Genomic DNA, 17,815 nt, shown 5'->3' on the forward strand with positions numbered 1-17,815 from the left:
GAAAGGTAAATTTCAAGAGCAAAAGGAAGATCATTGGGGAGAGTATAGAGTATGTGGAGAGGGATAGGTCAGAAGGAACAAGTCCATGATGGTCAACAAAGCCAGTTAGGTTGAATCTTGCAGGTCAGAAAGGGTCCTTTTGCTCATAGGATCTCATCTGGAATGGAACTCAATCCAGTTGCTTTTCCTGGTTTTACATTAACCCCTTGGCATGTTGGGAATCTTCAGATAGGCAGTGACATCAAATTCAATTTGAAATGCTACAGAGTATCCCTGATTGCATCCTTTTTAACTGTTAAACATTGTAAAGTCAACAAAGCTGACAATGTCTCCTGGACCACTGGCTCCCAACTGACCCGCCTCCCGCCAAGGCGAATTTGGGAATATGTGGTTTCATTTGGTGTTATACAGGGCTACTGTTGGTCGTCACAAAAATGGGAGAATGCTGCTGGCATTTAGTGGGCAGGGCTGACTGTCCTGTGGTGTATGAGACAGTCCTGCATTTGAACAAGTGTCCCATACAAAATGCCAAAAATGCCTGGTCTTAGTGACCTAGTACTGCTGTAAGAGAAACACCACAAGTGAGGGTGTCTTTAATAAACAGAAATTTATTAGCACACAGTTCTGGAGGCTGAAAGTCCAAAGCAGCGTCTCAGACGTGTCAGTTCCTTTCATGTCAGTAGTTCTGGCATTCCTTGGTTCCTTGCAGTTCCTTGGCTTATAGATAACCCTCACATGACACCTACTCAGAAGTGATTAGATTTAGAACTCGCCCTACAGGTATGATTAATTAACATAACAAAGAAAACTCTGTTTCCAAACAGAATTACATCCACAGAAATAGGGATTAGGCTGGCAACACATTTGGGGTGGGGTGGGGTGGGGGACCACATGATTTAATCATAGCACATTTCGATCAACGGTTCAAACCCACCCAGCGTTTCTGCAGGAGAAAGACCTAGCTTTTATAAAAATTACAGCCTAGAAAACCCTATGGGGCAGTTCTACTCTGTAACATGTGGGGTCACTCTGAGTCGGAGTTGCCCAGCAGCACCCAGTAGTCACAACAGCATCAGTTATCTAGTCCTCCACACTTCAGTGGCATACAACAAGCAGTGTTGATTGAGGCAGTTCTACTGATCTGGACTTCCTCACGTGACTCGGGGCACCTGGCTGGCGACTGGTGCAAGTGGAGAGACTCATTCTGGCCCAGGTGCCTCTCATCCCCCAGGAGGCTCACCTGGGAATTTTCTCATGACAATGATGGAGGTTTAAGAAATAAATCAACCCACTTGAGGCCAAGCTGGAAAGTTGTTACAGCATTGCCTTCTCTGCATTCTATTAGCCAAACAAATCACACTCCAGCCTAGATTCCAGATATAAGGAGACAGACTGTGCCTCTTTCATAAAGAGAACTGCACAATTGCATAGCATAGGGTAAAGATACGGGGAGAGGTGAAGAATTGGGGCAGTTAATACAATCATCTACCATAGTTCACATCTTGAGAAAAAATGCCTTAGCTTAATCTATCAAGGCAACGGTCTGAACTGATACAAGGTTATCTAGAAGCAAGTTAATATTTTTTCTTGTTGATTCATGCACTGTTGGTTTGAAGATTTCAAACTAGAGATGCCTTCTTCTAGAGAACATACTCTGTTACATTCTGCCAACTTTGTAACTCTGCCTGTGTAATCTTTAATCTGTTTTCAACAATATAGCACCATAGGATAGACAAGGCTGATATAACAGAAAGAATATTGGAACCACCTCGTGACTTTTGACAGTCTTGTTTTTGTTGTTTTTATTGAATTTTTAAGTGCCATCAGCCCTTTCCCAGTCATATTTTGAGTGCCTTCCAACCTGAGGGGCTCATCTTTTGGCAGTCTGTCAGACAGTGTTCCATAAGGTTTTCACTGGCCAAGTTTTTTCAGAAGTCCAAGTCCTTCTTCCTAGTCTTTCTTAATCTGGAAGTGCCACTGAAGCCTGCCTCCCATGGGTGACCCTGCTGGTATTTGAAATATTGGTGGCGTAGCTTCCAGCAGCATAACTGAACCACCACAGTACGACAAACTGACAGACACATGGGGGGGTATTATTTTTAAAGAGTCAATAATACTGAAGTAAGATATACTTACAGTACCTCCACGTACTCTAAGTGTACAGTTTGTTGAATTTTCACAAGTGTTCCACCTAGGCAACCACCTCCCCAGTGATGAACTGGAATGTGCCCATCACCCCAGAAGTTTCTCTGCTGCCTCTTCCTCGTCTATTCACTCCCCCAACCCACCCACTGGACTGATTCCTATCACTATAGATTGGTTTTTCACAGTCATTTTACCTTTTTAATTTCAATGTCTTTGTCTGTAAAACAGAATGATCATTTCTGCCTGGTTGTATTATATTGGAATTTGCATGTGACACGAATACCATGTGTTCACAAAAGACCCAGCTCTCACATCCTGAAGTCTTAGTTCCTTGCTGTGAGTTGGAATCAATGGCAGTGGGTTTGGTTTGGGTTTTAGTTTTAGTTCCTTGTTAGCCATCAGGTTAACCTGATCTTTTTACCATTTGGGGTAGGAAGGAGAGGAGTAGAGCTAGTCAGATTCCTTCAAGCAGATGAATGCAATAAGACCTTCAGATTTAGAAAAAAGGAAACAGAAAAAAGGAAGGTGCCGATGTTCCAATTAACTTTAGGTGAAATTAAAGGAAAAAGTTGTTTTTTGTTTATGTGTTTGTTTTGTTTTTCTTTCCACTTTGTTATTGTTGTTGTTAGGTGCCACCGAGGTGATGGGGACTCATAGTGACCCTTTACGGCGGAGTTGAACTGCCCATAGGGTTTCCTAGGCTGTAATCTTTAGAGAAACAGATTGCCAGGACCATCTACCATGGAGCTGCTGGGGGCGTTGAACTGCCAACCTTTCTGTTAGCAACTGAGTGCTTAACAGTTGTGCCACCAGGGATGTATCTCTGAAAATCCTGGTACAAATACTGAAATTTGTAGCTGTAGGGTGAGAGAAGCATGAGTTCCAAAAAGGTCATGTTCCATCCACTTGTGACTACTTTTTCTCTGAAAGTTTTCTTTTGTTATTGGAAATTGTTGTGCTAAGTCACCTAGGAGAACATTTTTGGTTTCTTTCATAAGTTTTGGTTAATTAGGCATTTGTCTGTGTGCCCACCATCATCCTCAGCTTCGAGGGGCTCATTTCTGAGGTGGTGAGTCCATGTTGCCCTTCTTTCATCATCACCTTTTTGAAATTAGATGATATTGGAGGCATGAATTAAAATGGTCATCCCCTTCTTTGACCTTATCAACTATGTCCCAGTAGGTAGCGAACTCCAGGGAGGGCAGAACACTGTGGGCAGGTTCCTGGGCCCCATGGGTTTGTCTTTCTGATTCCCACACCGTCTCTTCGTCTTTCAGCTCCAGAAACAGCTCTCTGAGCTGGACGAAGATGACCTGTGCTATGAGTTTCGGCGAGAGCGTTTCACTGTCCACCGGACCCACCTGTATTTCTTGCACTATGAGTATGAGCCTGCTTCCGACAACACAGACGTCACCCTGGTCGCTCAACTCTCCATGGACAGGTATGGCAAATGGGCTCCTCCCTCCACACAGTGCCCTCACTGCCGGTCAAAATGAGAAAGAAGAGGGCCGGCCTCACGGAAGTGGAAGTGAAGACTGGTAAAATGGGGTGTGGGGCTCATCCTCCCCAGCTCTGAAAAACAACAGTTCTTATTTTATTTTGTTTTTGAGTGATGAGGGAGGGATTGATTCAGAGGGATAGAGCCCTACTCTAATTACCTCAAGAAAAAGAGGGTGCATAGACTGGAACCTCACTTGCCCCTTTATTTCATTTTTACGTGTATCAGTACAACGAACATTCATCAAGCATTTGCTGAGACAGCACCACCGTGACCCCTGCCTTTATGTGGCTTACATGCTAACACAGTGCTTCTCAACCTTGGCTACACATTGAAACCCCTGGGAGCTTTTAAAAGAAGTTCATGTTCTGGCTTCTTCCCAGACCAGAGAACGAAGGGTCTCTGTGGAGTAGAGCCTCAGGCATTGTTTTGTTTTGCTTGGTTTTAAGTGTCTAATATGCATCCATAGCATAGTGGCTAAGACACTTGCCTGCTAACCAGACGGCTGGCGGTTCAAACCCACCAGCCACTCCTCAGAAGGAAGGTTGGGCAATCCTACTTCCGTAGTGATACTGCCTCGGAAACCCAAGGAGGGGTCGCTATGAGTCAGGGCCGACTCGACGGCACATAACAACAACAACAACAATATGCATCCAGGTGTGAGAAGACTGGACTAGTGATTTAGACAAAAAAAAAAAAAACACGTTGCTGTCTGGTTGATTCTGACCCTTGGTGACCCTACATGTTAAACAGTAGAACTGCACTTAATAGGGTTTGACCTAGCTCCCATAAAGATTTCAGTCTAGGACACCCTATGGGGCAGTTCTACTCTGTCCTACAGAGTCACTCTGAGTCAGAATGGACTCAGCAGCACACGGTAATAACAACAGTCTTACAGATGTAGGTCACTAGGCCTTTCTTCCACAGTGCCCCTGAGTAAATTCAAACCACCAACCTTTTGGTTAGTAGCCTAGAGAAAACTATCTAATCAACAATAACAAATAAAATTATTATAATTGTGATAAGTGCTTTGAAGGAACAGAGATGAATAATAACAGTGTCATGTGGGGGACCTTCTTTAGATAATGTAGCCAGAGGAAGGCTCTCTGAGGAGGGGACATTTCTGCAGAGACCAACCTGGAGGATAGTATAAGGAGTCAGGCAAGTTGTATAGGTCCTGTAGTGGAAAGTGCCTTATATATTAAAAAACCTGGCAGAAGACCAGTGTGGCTAAAGCATAGCAGGGGATCAGGAGTAAAATGACATGAGATAAGATTATATAGAATGTTAGAACTCATGAGATATTTAGATTTTATTCTCTAAGTATGGTGACATATTGTTAAAGAAATTATATGATGTATATATAAAGAAGTTTAATGATCTACTTTGTATTTTTAAAAACATCTCTCTGGCTGCCATGGATTGTAAGTCCAAGGTCGCTTACTTGAGGTGACACAGCTTTTCTCTACCGAACTGTTCTATACACCCCGCCCCACCTCTGCTGGCCAGTTTCCTGTTCAATTTACTTATGGCCCACAGTGGCTGCCCCAGCCCCACCTTCTTTAATGTCATTCCTCCTCAGCTCTCACAATTAGAAAAGGAGTTTGATTGACTAGTCCTGTCATTTGAGCAACGTCACATGCCTGTGGTTGGGATCCCATGGGCCTGTTCTAGGCCTTGCATGAGTTAATGCTTTGAGAACGGTACCTGCTACATAATCTCAAACCAAACCAAACCAAACTCACTGCCATGAGTTGATTCTGACTCACAGCTACCACGATTGGGTTTCCAACCCTATAAATTTTTATGGAGGCAGACTGTCTTGTCTTTCTTCTGTGAAGGGCTAGCAGGTTGGAACAGAACCATTGGCCTTTTGGTTAGCAGCCAAATAAATGTTTGAACCACTACACCACCAGAGTTCATTGGCACATAATAAGCATTCAGTAAATGTCAGTTATCATTACTCATGAATGATTGAAGGAGGAACAAACAAATGAAAGAACAAGCACTCAGACATGAAAAGGTTCACATAAAGTACTCTGGGAATTCCAAGGACTGAGCAAACCTTGAGTCTGGAGGCCATCCGGTTATGATTTATATTTCATGAGTATGGCTTGCAGAAGCAGATAGGAGAAGCCTTGCTTGCTGAGTCTCACTGCATGTGGGCACATGGCTGGACCCATCATTAAATGGCCTCATTGGCTTGTGGTCTCTTGGAGATCCACAGGCTCTAAAGGACTTAGTGAAAGGCCTCTAAAACACCTGTGAACAAACACAGAGAACTTCTGCCCACAGCAGATAACATGTAAAGACAAAACAGGACAAACATGAAAAGGAAAGGCACCAATTCCGTCCTTGACTTGCTGTCTGATCTCAAGCAGAGTCTTTCCCTTTCTGTGGCCTCAGTTTTCTCATCTTCAAAATCCATGCCATCACTCAACAGTATTTTTCTAGCAACCCTTACTGTTACGTGTCACACTCTTATGGCCTGGGAATATTTATGCAAAGAACTGGCCCTGCTGTCAAGGAGTATATTGTCTACTTGGGGCTCAGACAGTATATTAATGTTCTGTTGTATTAAAAATACCACAGATTTGGCAGCTTACATAAACACGTTTATTATCTTGCAGTTTCTGTTGTCAGGAGTCTGGAGACATGGTAGCAGAGTCTTCTGCTTAGGGTCTCCAGACTGCAATTGAGGTGTCAGCTGGGGTGGCAAGCTCATCTGAGGCTCAGAATTCACATCTCAGCTCATGTAGGTTCTTAGCAGAATTCAGTTTCTTGAGGTTGTAGGAGTGAAATTCCTGTTTCCTTACTGGCTGTCGGCCCAAGGTCACTCTGAGCTCTTACCCTCAGTCCTAGCCATGTGGCCGCCTCACGACATGACAGTTTATTACTTCTTCAGAGCCAGCAAGATAATCTCTCTATGGTCTCCTGGGATAGAGTCATAGATAATGAAACAGAATCACAGAGTGGCATGCCATCGTATTCTCAGAGTCTGCCTACACTCAAGGGGAGGGCATTATGCCAGATGTGTACAGCAGGGGCTGGGAATCTTGGGGGCCACCTATAATCCTGCCTGGCACAGACAAACAGGTTTTTAAAATAGAGAGTAATGTGTGCCGTGCAGGAGCTGTACCAATGCTCTGGGAGCCCAGAGGAGGGGCTCCTATGCTAGCCGGGGGTGGAAGAAGGAAGATGCAGGGAAGGTGTCCTGGGGAGGAGTACTGAGTAGAGTGAGAGATTGAGTAGACAGAGTAGAAGGCACACAGAGAGAAGGAGGGTTCCCTGGGGTGTAATATCTTCACAGGACAGAGAGGACGCAAGGTCCTTTGGAGAACACACAAGAGTTGAGTGGGGTCAGAACTTTGCGTATAAGAAGCAAAGAAGAGAAGAGAGGATGAACTTGGCCACATAGGCAGGGACTGGATTACAGAGGGTCTCAGGGAACCCTGGGAGGTGCCAGCCCTTCTGGTTCAAACTTGTCAGGCTCTCATTGAGGTTCTGTAAGGGACCTCACCAAGACCGTGGCCCAGAGCCACTGTCTACTTCTTGTATTTTTTTGGCCTTTCACCTAGCTTTTGCTTTGAGTGCCCAAGCTCTCCCCAACCATCACCCTGCCCAGTGAGTCACCTCACCACACCACCCTTCATGTTACATTTCTGTTTCCTTCCCTATGGCATGTAGAGTATAAAAATCTAATCCCCCATAGTAACATGGGAAAATAGTCTAGATTAATCTTCTAGTCACCAGGCATCAAAAAATGTACCCTAAGGTGATGGCCCTGAAGCTCAGCTACTCTAATCTGCCCAGGTGGCGAGAGAGTCAGTTCCAAATAAACCCAAGATCCTTTCACTCAGAGCATCACTGGCACTCCTCTGTCACGTGCACCACTCCTCATAACAGACTGTTTTCAGGAAAACACTCTCACTGAAGATTAGTAGACAGTGGCCACCTGCAAAAAGGGGGAAGCAGGGCAAATGAAAGAGATGAGGACAACTGACATACTTTCTGCTTAGCATCCAAAGTGGCCTAACAGTGACTGGTCTCTGGGGCCAGACACTCTGAGCTCCATTTTTGGCTCGGGTGCTTCTTCAGTTCGAATCTTGGGTAAGTCACTTAGCCTCTCTCAGCCTTGGTTTCTTCACCTATAATCTGGAGATAGTAATAATAGTAGTTGCCTCCTAAGGTCATCGGAAAGATTCCATGAGAAAACATGTGTCCAATACTTAGCACTGACATACACTCACAGTCTCTCCAAATGATACCATTACTGTTGACCAAAATCTTAACATTTGTGGTGCTCAGTAGAAAGACATCTGATCTAAGGACAGACAGCTCTGGGTTCAAATCCTACCAGTTCCTTATATTCCTCAGCTGGCGATTTTGGGCAAATAATTTAATAACTTTGGGTATCTGGTTTCTCCTGCAAGACAGAACTAAAAATAACTCTCTCATAGAGTCCTGGCTAGGATTTCATTGAAGACTCTGTAAAAGCCCTTGGCACATATTTGACAGTCATTAAATATTTGCTAGGTCCAAACACTGTGACCATGGCTCCTGTGCACAATAGGTATTTGAAAGCAGTAGTAAAATGACTTACGGATCCCTGGTGGCAAAATGGATAAGCACTCAGCTGGTAACTAGAAGGTCAGTGATTTGAACCCACTCAATAGCTTGGTGGGAGAAAGACTTGGTATGTGCCCAAGGCATGTGACTGCTAGCCAGAAGGCTGGTGGTTCAAACCCACCAGCCACTCCTTGGAAGGAAGGTTGAGCAATCTACTTCCATAGAGATACCACCTCGGAAACCCAAGGAGGGGTCGCTATGAGTCGGATCCAACTCGACAGCAGTGAGTTTGGTTTGCTTTGGTTTCCATAAAGATTACAGCCTAGGAAACCCTATGGGGCACCTCTACTCTGTCACATGAAGTCACTATGAATCAAAATTGACTTGTAGTACCTTTCAAGGTGATATGGTGAGCAAAAAGAGACCTAGGCTCAAAGCCCAGTTGAACAACTTATTAGCCATATGGGTCTGGGCAAGTTACTTAACATTTTTGAGCCTTGGTTTACTGATCTATGAAAACCAAAAGCCAGACTCACTGCCATCAAGTCAGATCTGACTCATAGTGACCCCTCCTTGGGTTTCTGAGGCAATATCTCTATGGAAGCAGATTGCCCAATCTTCCTTCTGAGGAGTGGCTGGTAGATTTGAACCACCAGCTTTCTGGTTAGCAGCCAAATGCCTTAGGCACTATGCCACCAGAGCTCCCCTGATGTGGTGATATTATAGTCAAGTTCGCTGATTGTTTTCTAAGTTATATACAGTTAGAGGGGAGCTCTGGTAGCATAGTGGCTAAGACACTTGCCTGCTAACCAGACGGCTGGCGGTTAAAACCCACCAGCCACTCCTCAGAAGGAAGGTTGGGCAATCCTACTTCCATAGTGATACTGCCTCGGAAACCCCAGGAGGGGTCGCTATGAGTCGGGTTTGACTCGACAGCATATAACAACAACATACAGTTAGAGAATATAAAGTGCCCAGTAAGTAGTAGGTGTATGTTATAGCTTGAATTGTGTCCCCAGATTAGCTTTGTGGTCCTGGCCCCTGTACCAGTGGATGTGATCCTGTTTGTAACTAAGGTTTTCTTTGTTATGTTAATTAGATGATCCCCAAGTAGGGTGGGTCCTACACCTAATCACCCTGAGCTAGAGGAAAAGCGGAATAGACACAGAGATACACACACAGGGAGACAGATGCCAGGGACCACCACGAGCACCGGCAGACACCAGGAACTAAGGGAGAGGCTCACCAAAGGGATCAGCAAGGCCAAGAGCCTGATTCAGACTTTCAGCCTCCAGAAATGTGAGAAAATAAACCCTGCCCTTTAAAGCCGCTCACTTGTGTTCTTTCTCTTATGGCAGCCACAAGGTAACCAAGACAATGGGCAACAGATATTCATTTCCCTTCCCTTAAAAGTTTCCCACCTCTATGCTAGAGATAGAATATGCTATCTGGAATTTACAAATGGTTAGAAAACATTTTTCCTCTTTTTTTTTCCAATTGTTGCAAAAATCTTTATAACATAACATTTGCCAATTCAATGTAGAAAAAAAATTAAGTATGAACAATCTATCTGCACGCCTATCGTTAACACAAACACACACACACACACAATAGAAGGGAAGCACCCCCTCCTTCTATGATCCCCCTGGCCTAGACTGCAGGTGACCCCAGAGGGAGCTTCCCTCCCATCCTACGTAAAAGAAGGTCCCGGCATCACTCACATCTGCTGGAAACCTTAGTCACAGAGGCCTTCCTTTCAAAGCACATGCATCCCCAAAATGGCAGACGCGTGACACCCCCTAATGCATTGTGACAAGTATCACCATCCAGACAGTACCTCAGAGAACCCACAGAATTCCAAGCCATAACAAGAGATGCTTGGCAGGATGTAATCAAAATTATAAAGCAGTAACACCAGCTGATAAAGACGGTAGAAATTCCTCCAGCCACTTCCACTCCATCCTACACATCCAATTACGAGGCGGCTCGCTGACTAGTGCCTGCTGGATTGATTTTTAATTTAAGAAACATTCCGGGTGTGTTTGTAAACCTTTGAGTCAAAAGTAGGCTCTACGTGAATGCCACAACGAATTAAGGGAAATGGCATGTAGGCCTCTGTGTTGGTATCTCTCTAGAATTCCATTCAGAAAGAATGAACGTTGCCTGGCACCAGTGGTGAGCTGGCAGGTCTGTTTCTCTCGCACTTGTTCCCGCTCCTTCCCTCCCATCCTAGCAGAAGAGGAGAATGGTTGAAAAGGATAAGAGGTATCCTGAGAGAAGACATGGAGCCTTCTGATCTCTAGCCAGGGAAAAACTTTGTTTTTTGTTTTGCATGTGTGTTAAAATGTGTAAGAAAACATCTTCCATTTCCTGATGCCAGCTCCTCCTCGTTATCCAGGTCTCCATTTCCACCTCTTCACAGCTGCCTCCCCTGGGCTGTCCTCGTGGTTACTCTTTACCTTATCGCTCTGTTCTGTTGCCTCTCTAAGCCTTCTGTTTCATCTGAATGTATCTTAGTTTGGTTTGGTTCTTGTCTTCTCCTCCCACAACATAGAGCTAGGAACACAGGAACCTTGTCTGTCTTACTTTCCCTGGGACTTCACACAATATGTGGCCATTATAGACATGCAGGAGTCCCTGGATGGTGCCAAATGGTCTATATGCCTGGCCACTACCCAAAAGGTTGAAGATTTGAGTCCACCGGGAGGCTCTTTGGAAGAAAGGTGTGGTGATCTACTTCTGAAAAAAAAAAAAAAAAAAATTAGTTATTGAAAACTCTGTGGAGCACAGTTCTGCACTGACATACACAGAGTTGCCATGAATTGGAAGTGACTCAACGGCAACTGGTTACTGGTAGATATACAATGAATACTTGTTTAATGGATGCGTGTTCAAAAGGCAGAAATAGAACCAAAGTGGGCCATTACAGCTTTTGTGTACTGAGTACCTGCTCTGTTTTTAACTTTATGCCAGATGCTTTATATAATTATCTCATTTAGTGTTCAAATCCAGTTAGATAGTGTATCAGCTATCTATTGCTGCTTAACAAAATATCCCAAACTTTAGTAGCTTAGAACCACCACCGGACAAGCTCAGGATTTTGTGGGTTGGCAATTTGGATTGGACTCAGCTGGGCAGTTCTCCTGCTACTTCAGCTGGGCTTATTCATGTGTCTGCAGTCAGCTTCCCTCAGAGCTTCCAAAAGCTTTTACTTTATGTAGCCCAGAAAGGCTGCTTTTGGAATCCTGACTTCTAGGCTGTAAGATAATAAACTTGTGTTTTAAGGCTCCAGGTTTGTGGTAATTTGTTAAAGCAGCAACAGGAAACTAATACAGTCGGACTCCCTGCAGTTCTGCCTAGTTCTGGGATAGCTTGTTTCTAAAATATCAATACCAGTTACCAGAAAGTTCACAGCGCTAATTAGTTTCCCATCCAGCAGTTTACACACAGATTGTTCCATTACCTTGGTTGCAGTCCCCACATCTCAGCACTCTTCCCCTTTCCACTTTGGATTCCCCGCTTCCATTTGCTGAGTTTTCCTGCCCCTTCCTACCTTTTTAACTTTGTTTTTGGGCAAATACTGCCATTTTGGTCTCACATAGTTGATTGTTCTGTGAAATGTTGCAAAAAGGACATGGAGGTGGCATCTTCTGCCCTCCTTTAACTTCACAAGAGGAAGGTAGACTCACCATCAGCAGCTCAAGGCTTATTCCTGTGAGGCCAGACATGCTGCCATCCTCCAGCCTTTGACCAATTCTAACACCAGCCATCCCTCCCACAGCACTCACTCCTTCTCTGCTGAGTTCAGTAATTCATTGCAGTGACCACATAGAACTCACAGACAATACTTACTGTTATGGAGTTTATTAGGGAAATAACTGACTACAGTTCAGGTTCAGGAACATGCTCAGGATACAGTTCTTCGATCAGGGCAGTCTCCTCTCTGCCCTCAGATACACATCTCTGGCCCTTGTCTCTTGCCCTGCCCCCCCCCCCAATTTGGGCAAGTGTTACAAAGCTATTTTCAGCTCTGCCAGTAGGTACGCCTAGGTACACCCCACTACGTCAGCAAGCCTCCTGCCCAAGGGCACTCAGCTTTCTTGCTCCATGGGCCAGGTAGGCCCACTGCTCTGTCTCGTGGCTCTTGGCTCCACTGCCACTGTGTCTTTGCCAAAACATCTCTCTGCTAGAGCATCTCTCAGCCAAGGAGGTCCAGTGCACAGATCTCGGGTCCAAGCTCTGTACTTCACCTCCAGCTCTTCTCTCTCAGTGGCAGTGAGATCCCCTCTCTGCCCCTTGTTGTTGTTGTTGTTATGTGCCGTCGAGTCGGCCCCGACTCATAGCGACCCCTCCTTGGGTTTCTGAGGCAGTATCACTACGGAAGTAGGATTGCCCAACCTTCCTTCCGAGGAGTGGCTGGTGGGTTGAACCGCCAGCCTTCTGGTTAGCAGTCAAGTGCTTTAGCCACTATGCTACCAGAGCTCATTTTAAGCCTGGAAGAATGACAAAACTAGCCAATCCCAACATCAGAGTTCTACACACCTTACTGGTGTGGTTCCACCCAGTAATCCAGTGGGAGTGACAAACACTATGGCTGGAAAAGCCATTCCAAGTAATTCACTCTACTGAAAATATGTTCCTCCCAGGTATTATTATTCACTTTATACGCTTATTTTTTATGTGGCTGAAAGGTGATCTTGGAGAGCGGCTTCAGTTCTGAGCTAAAATTGTGTCTCAGGGCCGTAGTCTCGGGTTCCACCAGTCTCTGTCAGACAAGTAAGTCTGGTCTTTTTCATTCATTGAATTTTGTTCTACCTTTTTCTCCCACTCTTTCCTGTACCTTCTGCTGTGATCTTAGTCAGAGTGGTTAGTGGAGGTAGCCAGACACCATCTAGTTCTGGTCCCAGGTTCATGGAGGCTGTGGTCCATGTGGTCCATCAGTCCTTTGGACTCATTGTTTCCTTGAGCCTTCATTTTCTTTCCCTCTCTTTGCTCTGGACAGAAAGAGACCAATAGTTATAACTTAGATGGCTGCTCATAAGCTTTTAAGAACTCAGTTGCTACTCACCATAGTGACATGTTGTTGTTGTTGTTGTTGTTATGTGCTGTTAAGTCGGACCCAACTCATAGCGACCCCTCCTTGGATTTCCAAGGCAGTATCACTACGGAAGTAGATTGCCCCATCTTCCTTCTGAGGAGTGGCTGATGGGTTTGAACCACCAGCCTTCTGGTTAACAGTCAAGTGCCTTAGACACTATGCTACCAGAGCTCCTTTGTAGCATGTAGAACATTATTTTTATGAGCAATGTTATGCCAATTGATCTAGATGTCCCCAAGACTATGGTCCCTAGCCCTAAAGCCCATTATCTGAGTCCCAGAGGTGTTTGTTTATGGCTAAGAGGTTTTCATGACTGTGCCCCTGTGTACTCTATTATATGCATGGGTATATTTATATATATTTGTATAAAAATATATATAGGCATGTCTGCTGCCAACCCTATATATGCATGTGGAGGTACTCCCATAGGCCCTCCCATCCCTGTTCAGTTACATAACTATGTATCCACTCATACATCATTGATAGTTATTACTGTTGTTGCAGGATTGTGTATATAATAGTATTTACCATTGTTGCTTTTCACACTTGTATACCTTTCAGTGTCTTCCTTGGCCCTTGATTATGTTGTACTGACTTCCTCTGTATTGTGTATTGTCTTTCCCTTCACCACAGTTAGCACTTGTCTATCTATTATCTAGTTAATGATTTTCCCTCCCACCCCCTCCCATCCCTGGTAAACATCAAAGAATGTTTCTTTCTGTGTGTAAACCTTCTAATTTTTTATAATAGTGGTCTCATACAATATTTATTCTTTTGCTGTTGATTGATTTCACTCAGCATAATGTCCTCCAGGTTCATCCATATTGTAAGATGTTTTGCTGATTCATTGTTCCTCTTTTTAACATTGCTTAGTATTCTTTTGTGTGTATATACCACAGTTTATCCATTCATCTGTTGGTGGGCACTTAGTTTGTTTCTGCGTTTGTGTCTTTCTGCTATTGTGAATAATGCTGCAACGAACGTGAGCGTGCATGTCTGTTCTCATCATGGCTGTCACTTCTTTACGATATATACCTAGTAGTGAGATTGCTAGAGCATATGCTATTTCTACTTCTAGTTTTTGAGGAATCATCGTTCCATTTTCCATAGCTATTGTACTATTTTATATGCTCACCAGCAGAAGATAAGAGTTCCAATCTCCCCATGATCTTATCAGCATTTGTTGTTTTCTCTATGATGGATCAGTGCCATTACTGATGGTGTGAGATCTCAGATCGTGAACGTCTCTTCATGTGTTTTTGGCCACCTGAATGTCTTCTTTGGTAAAGTGTCTATTCATGTCCTTTGCCCATTTTTAATTGTATTATTTGCCTTTTTTGTTGTTGAAGTATTGGAGTTTTCTATAACTTTTAGAGATCAGACTGTTGTCAGATAAATCATTGCCAATTTTTTTTGTCCCACTCTGTAGGTTCTCTTGTTATTTTTCTGGAGAGGTCTTTTGATAAGCATTAAGTACTATATTTTTAAGAGGCCTCAGTCATTTAGTTTATCCTCTAATGTTTGTACGTTTCAGTTATGTGTGATAGTCTATTTATGCCACAAAGTAGCACCCACTAGGTCTGTCCCTATTTTTGTATATATACTTTTCATTTTTACACTTAGGTCTTTAATCCATTTTGAGTTAATTTTTGTGTACACGTGAAGTATGAATCTGTCTCATTTTTCTGCAAATGGATATCCAGTTTTGCTAGTACCATTTGTTACAGAGACTATCTCTTCCCCATATATAATGGATATATAATGGATTTTGAACCTTTGTTGGAGATCAACTGTTCATAGGTGGATAGATTTATTTCTGAGTTCTTAATTCTATTATTTTGTTTTGTGTCTATTGTAATACCAATACTTGGCTTTTTTGACTACCTATGGCTGTGTAGTAGGTTCTGAGATCAGAAAGTGTGAGGCCTCCTACTTTATTCTTCTTCTTCAGTAATTTTTTTACTTATCCAGGGCCTCTTTCCTTTCCATATAAAGTCAGTGGTTAGTTTTTCCATCTCATTAAAGAATGTTGTTGCAGTTTGGATTGGGATTGCATTGCATGATTTCTATGGATAGATTTGTGTAGTACTGACATTTTCACATTGCTAAGTCTTTCTATCCATGAGCATGGTATGTGTTTCATTTATATAGGTCTCTTGATTTCTTGCATTAGTGTTTTGTAGTTTCCTTTGTATAAGTGTTTCATATTTTACATCTCTAGTTAGGTTTATTCCTAAGTATTTTATCTTTTAGGGGACTGTTGTAAATGGTATTGTGTTCCTGATTTCCTTTTCAGGGAGCTCTCATAGTGTAGAGGAATCTGACTGATTTTTTGTATGTTGATCTTGTACCCGTCTACTTAGCTAATTTGTTTCAGTGGTTTCTAATAAAGTCTTTGAGATTTTCTATGTATAGGATCATGGCATCTGCAAATAGGGAGAGTTTTACTTCTTCCTTATCAATTTGGCTGCCTTTTATTTCTCTTTCTTGCCTTATTGCTCTAGCTCAAGTTCTAGTACAATATTGAATGAGAGTGGTGATAAAGGGCATCCTTGTTTGGTTTCCATCCTTAACGGGAATGCTTTCAGTCTCTCCCTGGAGGGTAATGTTGGGTATTTGTTTTTTCTATATGCCTGTTTTGGTTCTCTAGAGCTCTGGTAGCATAGTGGCTAAAGCACTTGACTGCTAACCAGAAGGCTGGCAGTTCAAACCCACCAGCCACTTCTCGGAAGGAAGGTTGGGCAATCCTACTTCCGTAGTGATACTGCCTCGGAAACCCAAGGAGGGGTCGCTATGAGTCGGGGCCGACTTGACGGCACATAACAACAACAACAACAGTGCCACTATATCAGAAATTACCACAAATGGATGGCATTAACAAACAGGAGTTTACTCTCTTACAGTTCAGGAGGCTAGAGCTCCAAGTTCAAAGTGCCAGCCTCTAGGAACTAGGTGAAAACCCCTTGACCTTGGGATTCAGTTCTGCCTCTTGCTCCTGGCCCACTGAAGCTGGAGGCTTTTCTTAACTCAGACAGCTGTTGGCTGCTGAGGCTGCCAAACCCAAGGTCGACAAAATGGTACAGTCCTAGGAGTACCAAACAACATGACACGTCACTAGTTTAATTCCAGAGATAGTCCCAAGATCTGAAGGAAACATGGTAGGCTGCTGAATGAAGACTCAGCTACATGCAGGGTGCAAGCGTGCCAAAAAGCTACAGGGACCTTTCTCAATTCTTCTTATATGCTGGAAGGAGACCACTTCCCTAAGGCAGCTACACAGCTGCTTCGGTAGATTTCACCATAGAGTTGACTACCAGTCACATCATGGGAAATAACTATATCCAGCTGCCCACCCACTCAAAACCAGGCCCAGTCAAGTTGTCACATAACTGTAACTACCATAACACCCTTAATTATGTTGAGGAATTTCCCTTCTATTTCTGTTTTGCTGAGAGTTTTTATCAGGAATGGATGTTGGATTTTATCAAATGCATTTTCTGCATCAATCGAGATGATCATGTGATTCTTTTCCTCACTTTTATTCATGTGGTGGAATATGTTGATTGATTTTCTAATGTTAAACCATCCTTGCATAAGTGGTATGAATACCACTTGTTTGTGATATTTATTTTTTGTATATGCTATTGAATTCTGTTGGCTAGGATCTTGTTAAGAATTTTTGTGTCTACATTCATGAGGGATATCAGTGTATAATTTTCTTTTTCAGTGGTGTCTTTGCCTGTCTTATAAACAGGGTTATACTGGCTTCATAAAATGAATGTGGGAATATTCCTTCCTTTTCTATGTTCTGCAGTAGTTTGAGGGAGATAAGTGTCAAGTCTTCTTTGAATGTTTGGTAGAATTCTCCAGGGAAGCCATGTGTGCTGGTGCTTTTCTTTTTTTATAAGGAGGTTTTTCATGCCCTCTTCAATTTCTTCTTTTGTTATGAGTTTGTTCAAATTTTCTACCTCAGTTTGTGTTAATTTAATTAGGTAGTGTGTCTAGAAATTTGTCCACTTCTAGGTTTCCACATATGTCACAGTATAGTTTTTCATAACATTCTGTTATGATCCTTTTTATCTCACTTGGTTCTATTGTAATATCAACCATCTCATTTATTATTTTGGGTCTTTGAATCTTCTCATTCTTTTCCTTTTTCAATTTGGCCAATACTTTGTCTATTTCATACTGTCAAAAAACCAACCTCTGATCTTGCTGATTCTTCCTATTGTTTTTCTGTTTATTTCTGCTCCGATTTTTGTTATTTCCTTTCTTCTGGTGACTGTGGACTTCTTTAACTGCTCTTTTTCTATGTGTTTGAGTTAGGGGGTGTTCTGGTTATCTAGTACCACTGTGATGAGAAATATACCACAACTGGGATGGCCTTAACAAACAGGAGTTTATTCTTACAATTTGGAGGTTTTAAGTCCAAGTTCAAAGTGCCAGGCTCTAGGGGCTGGGTGAAAGCCCCTCAACCTTGGGGTCCAGCTCTGCCTCCTGCTCTC

At 43.2% G+C, this 17,815-nt stretch overlaps 1 protein-coding gene across 1 annotated transcript in view; it reads left to right on the forward strand.

Moving 5' to 3' along the window:
- LOC103208507 (LARGE xylosyl- and glucuronyltransferase 1) overlaps positions 1–17,815 on the forward strand; it is a 705,596-nt gene that overhangs the window by 624,854 nt on the left and 62,927 nt on the right. Inside the window, exon 10 of the mRNA XM_007954215.2 lies at positions 3,423–3,586. Coding sequence (XP_007952406.1) covers positions 3,423–3,586 — 164 coding nt within the window. The remainder of the gene's footprint in view (positions 1–3,422; positions 3,587–17,815) is intronic.

This window comes from Orycteropus afer, unplaced genomic scaffold, assembly GCF_000298275.1.
Source record: "Orycteropus afer afer isolate SDZICR_OR568_19922 unplaced genomic scaffold, OryAfe1.0 scaffold00446, whole genome shotgun sequence".
Taxonomy (NCBI): domain Eukaryota; kingdom Metazoa; phylum Chordata; class Mammalia; order Tubulidentata; family Orycteropodidae; genus Orycteropus; species Orycteropus afer.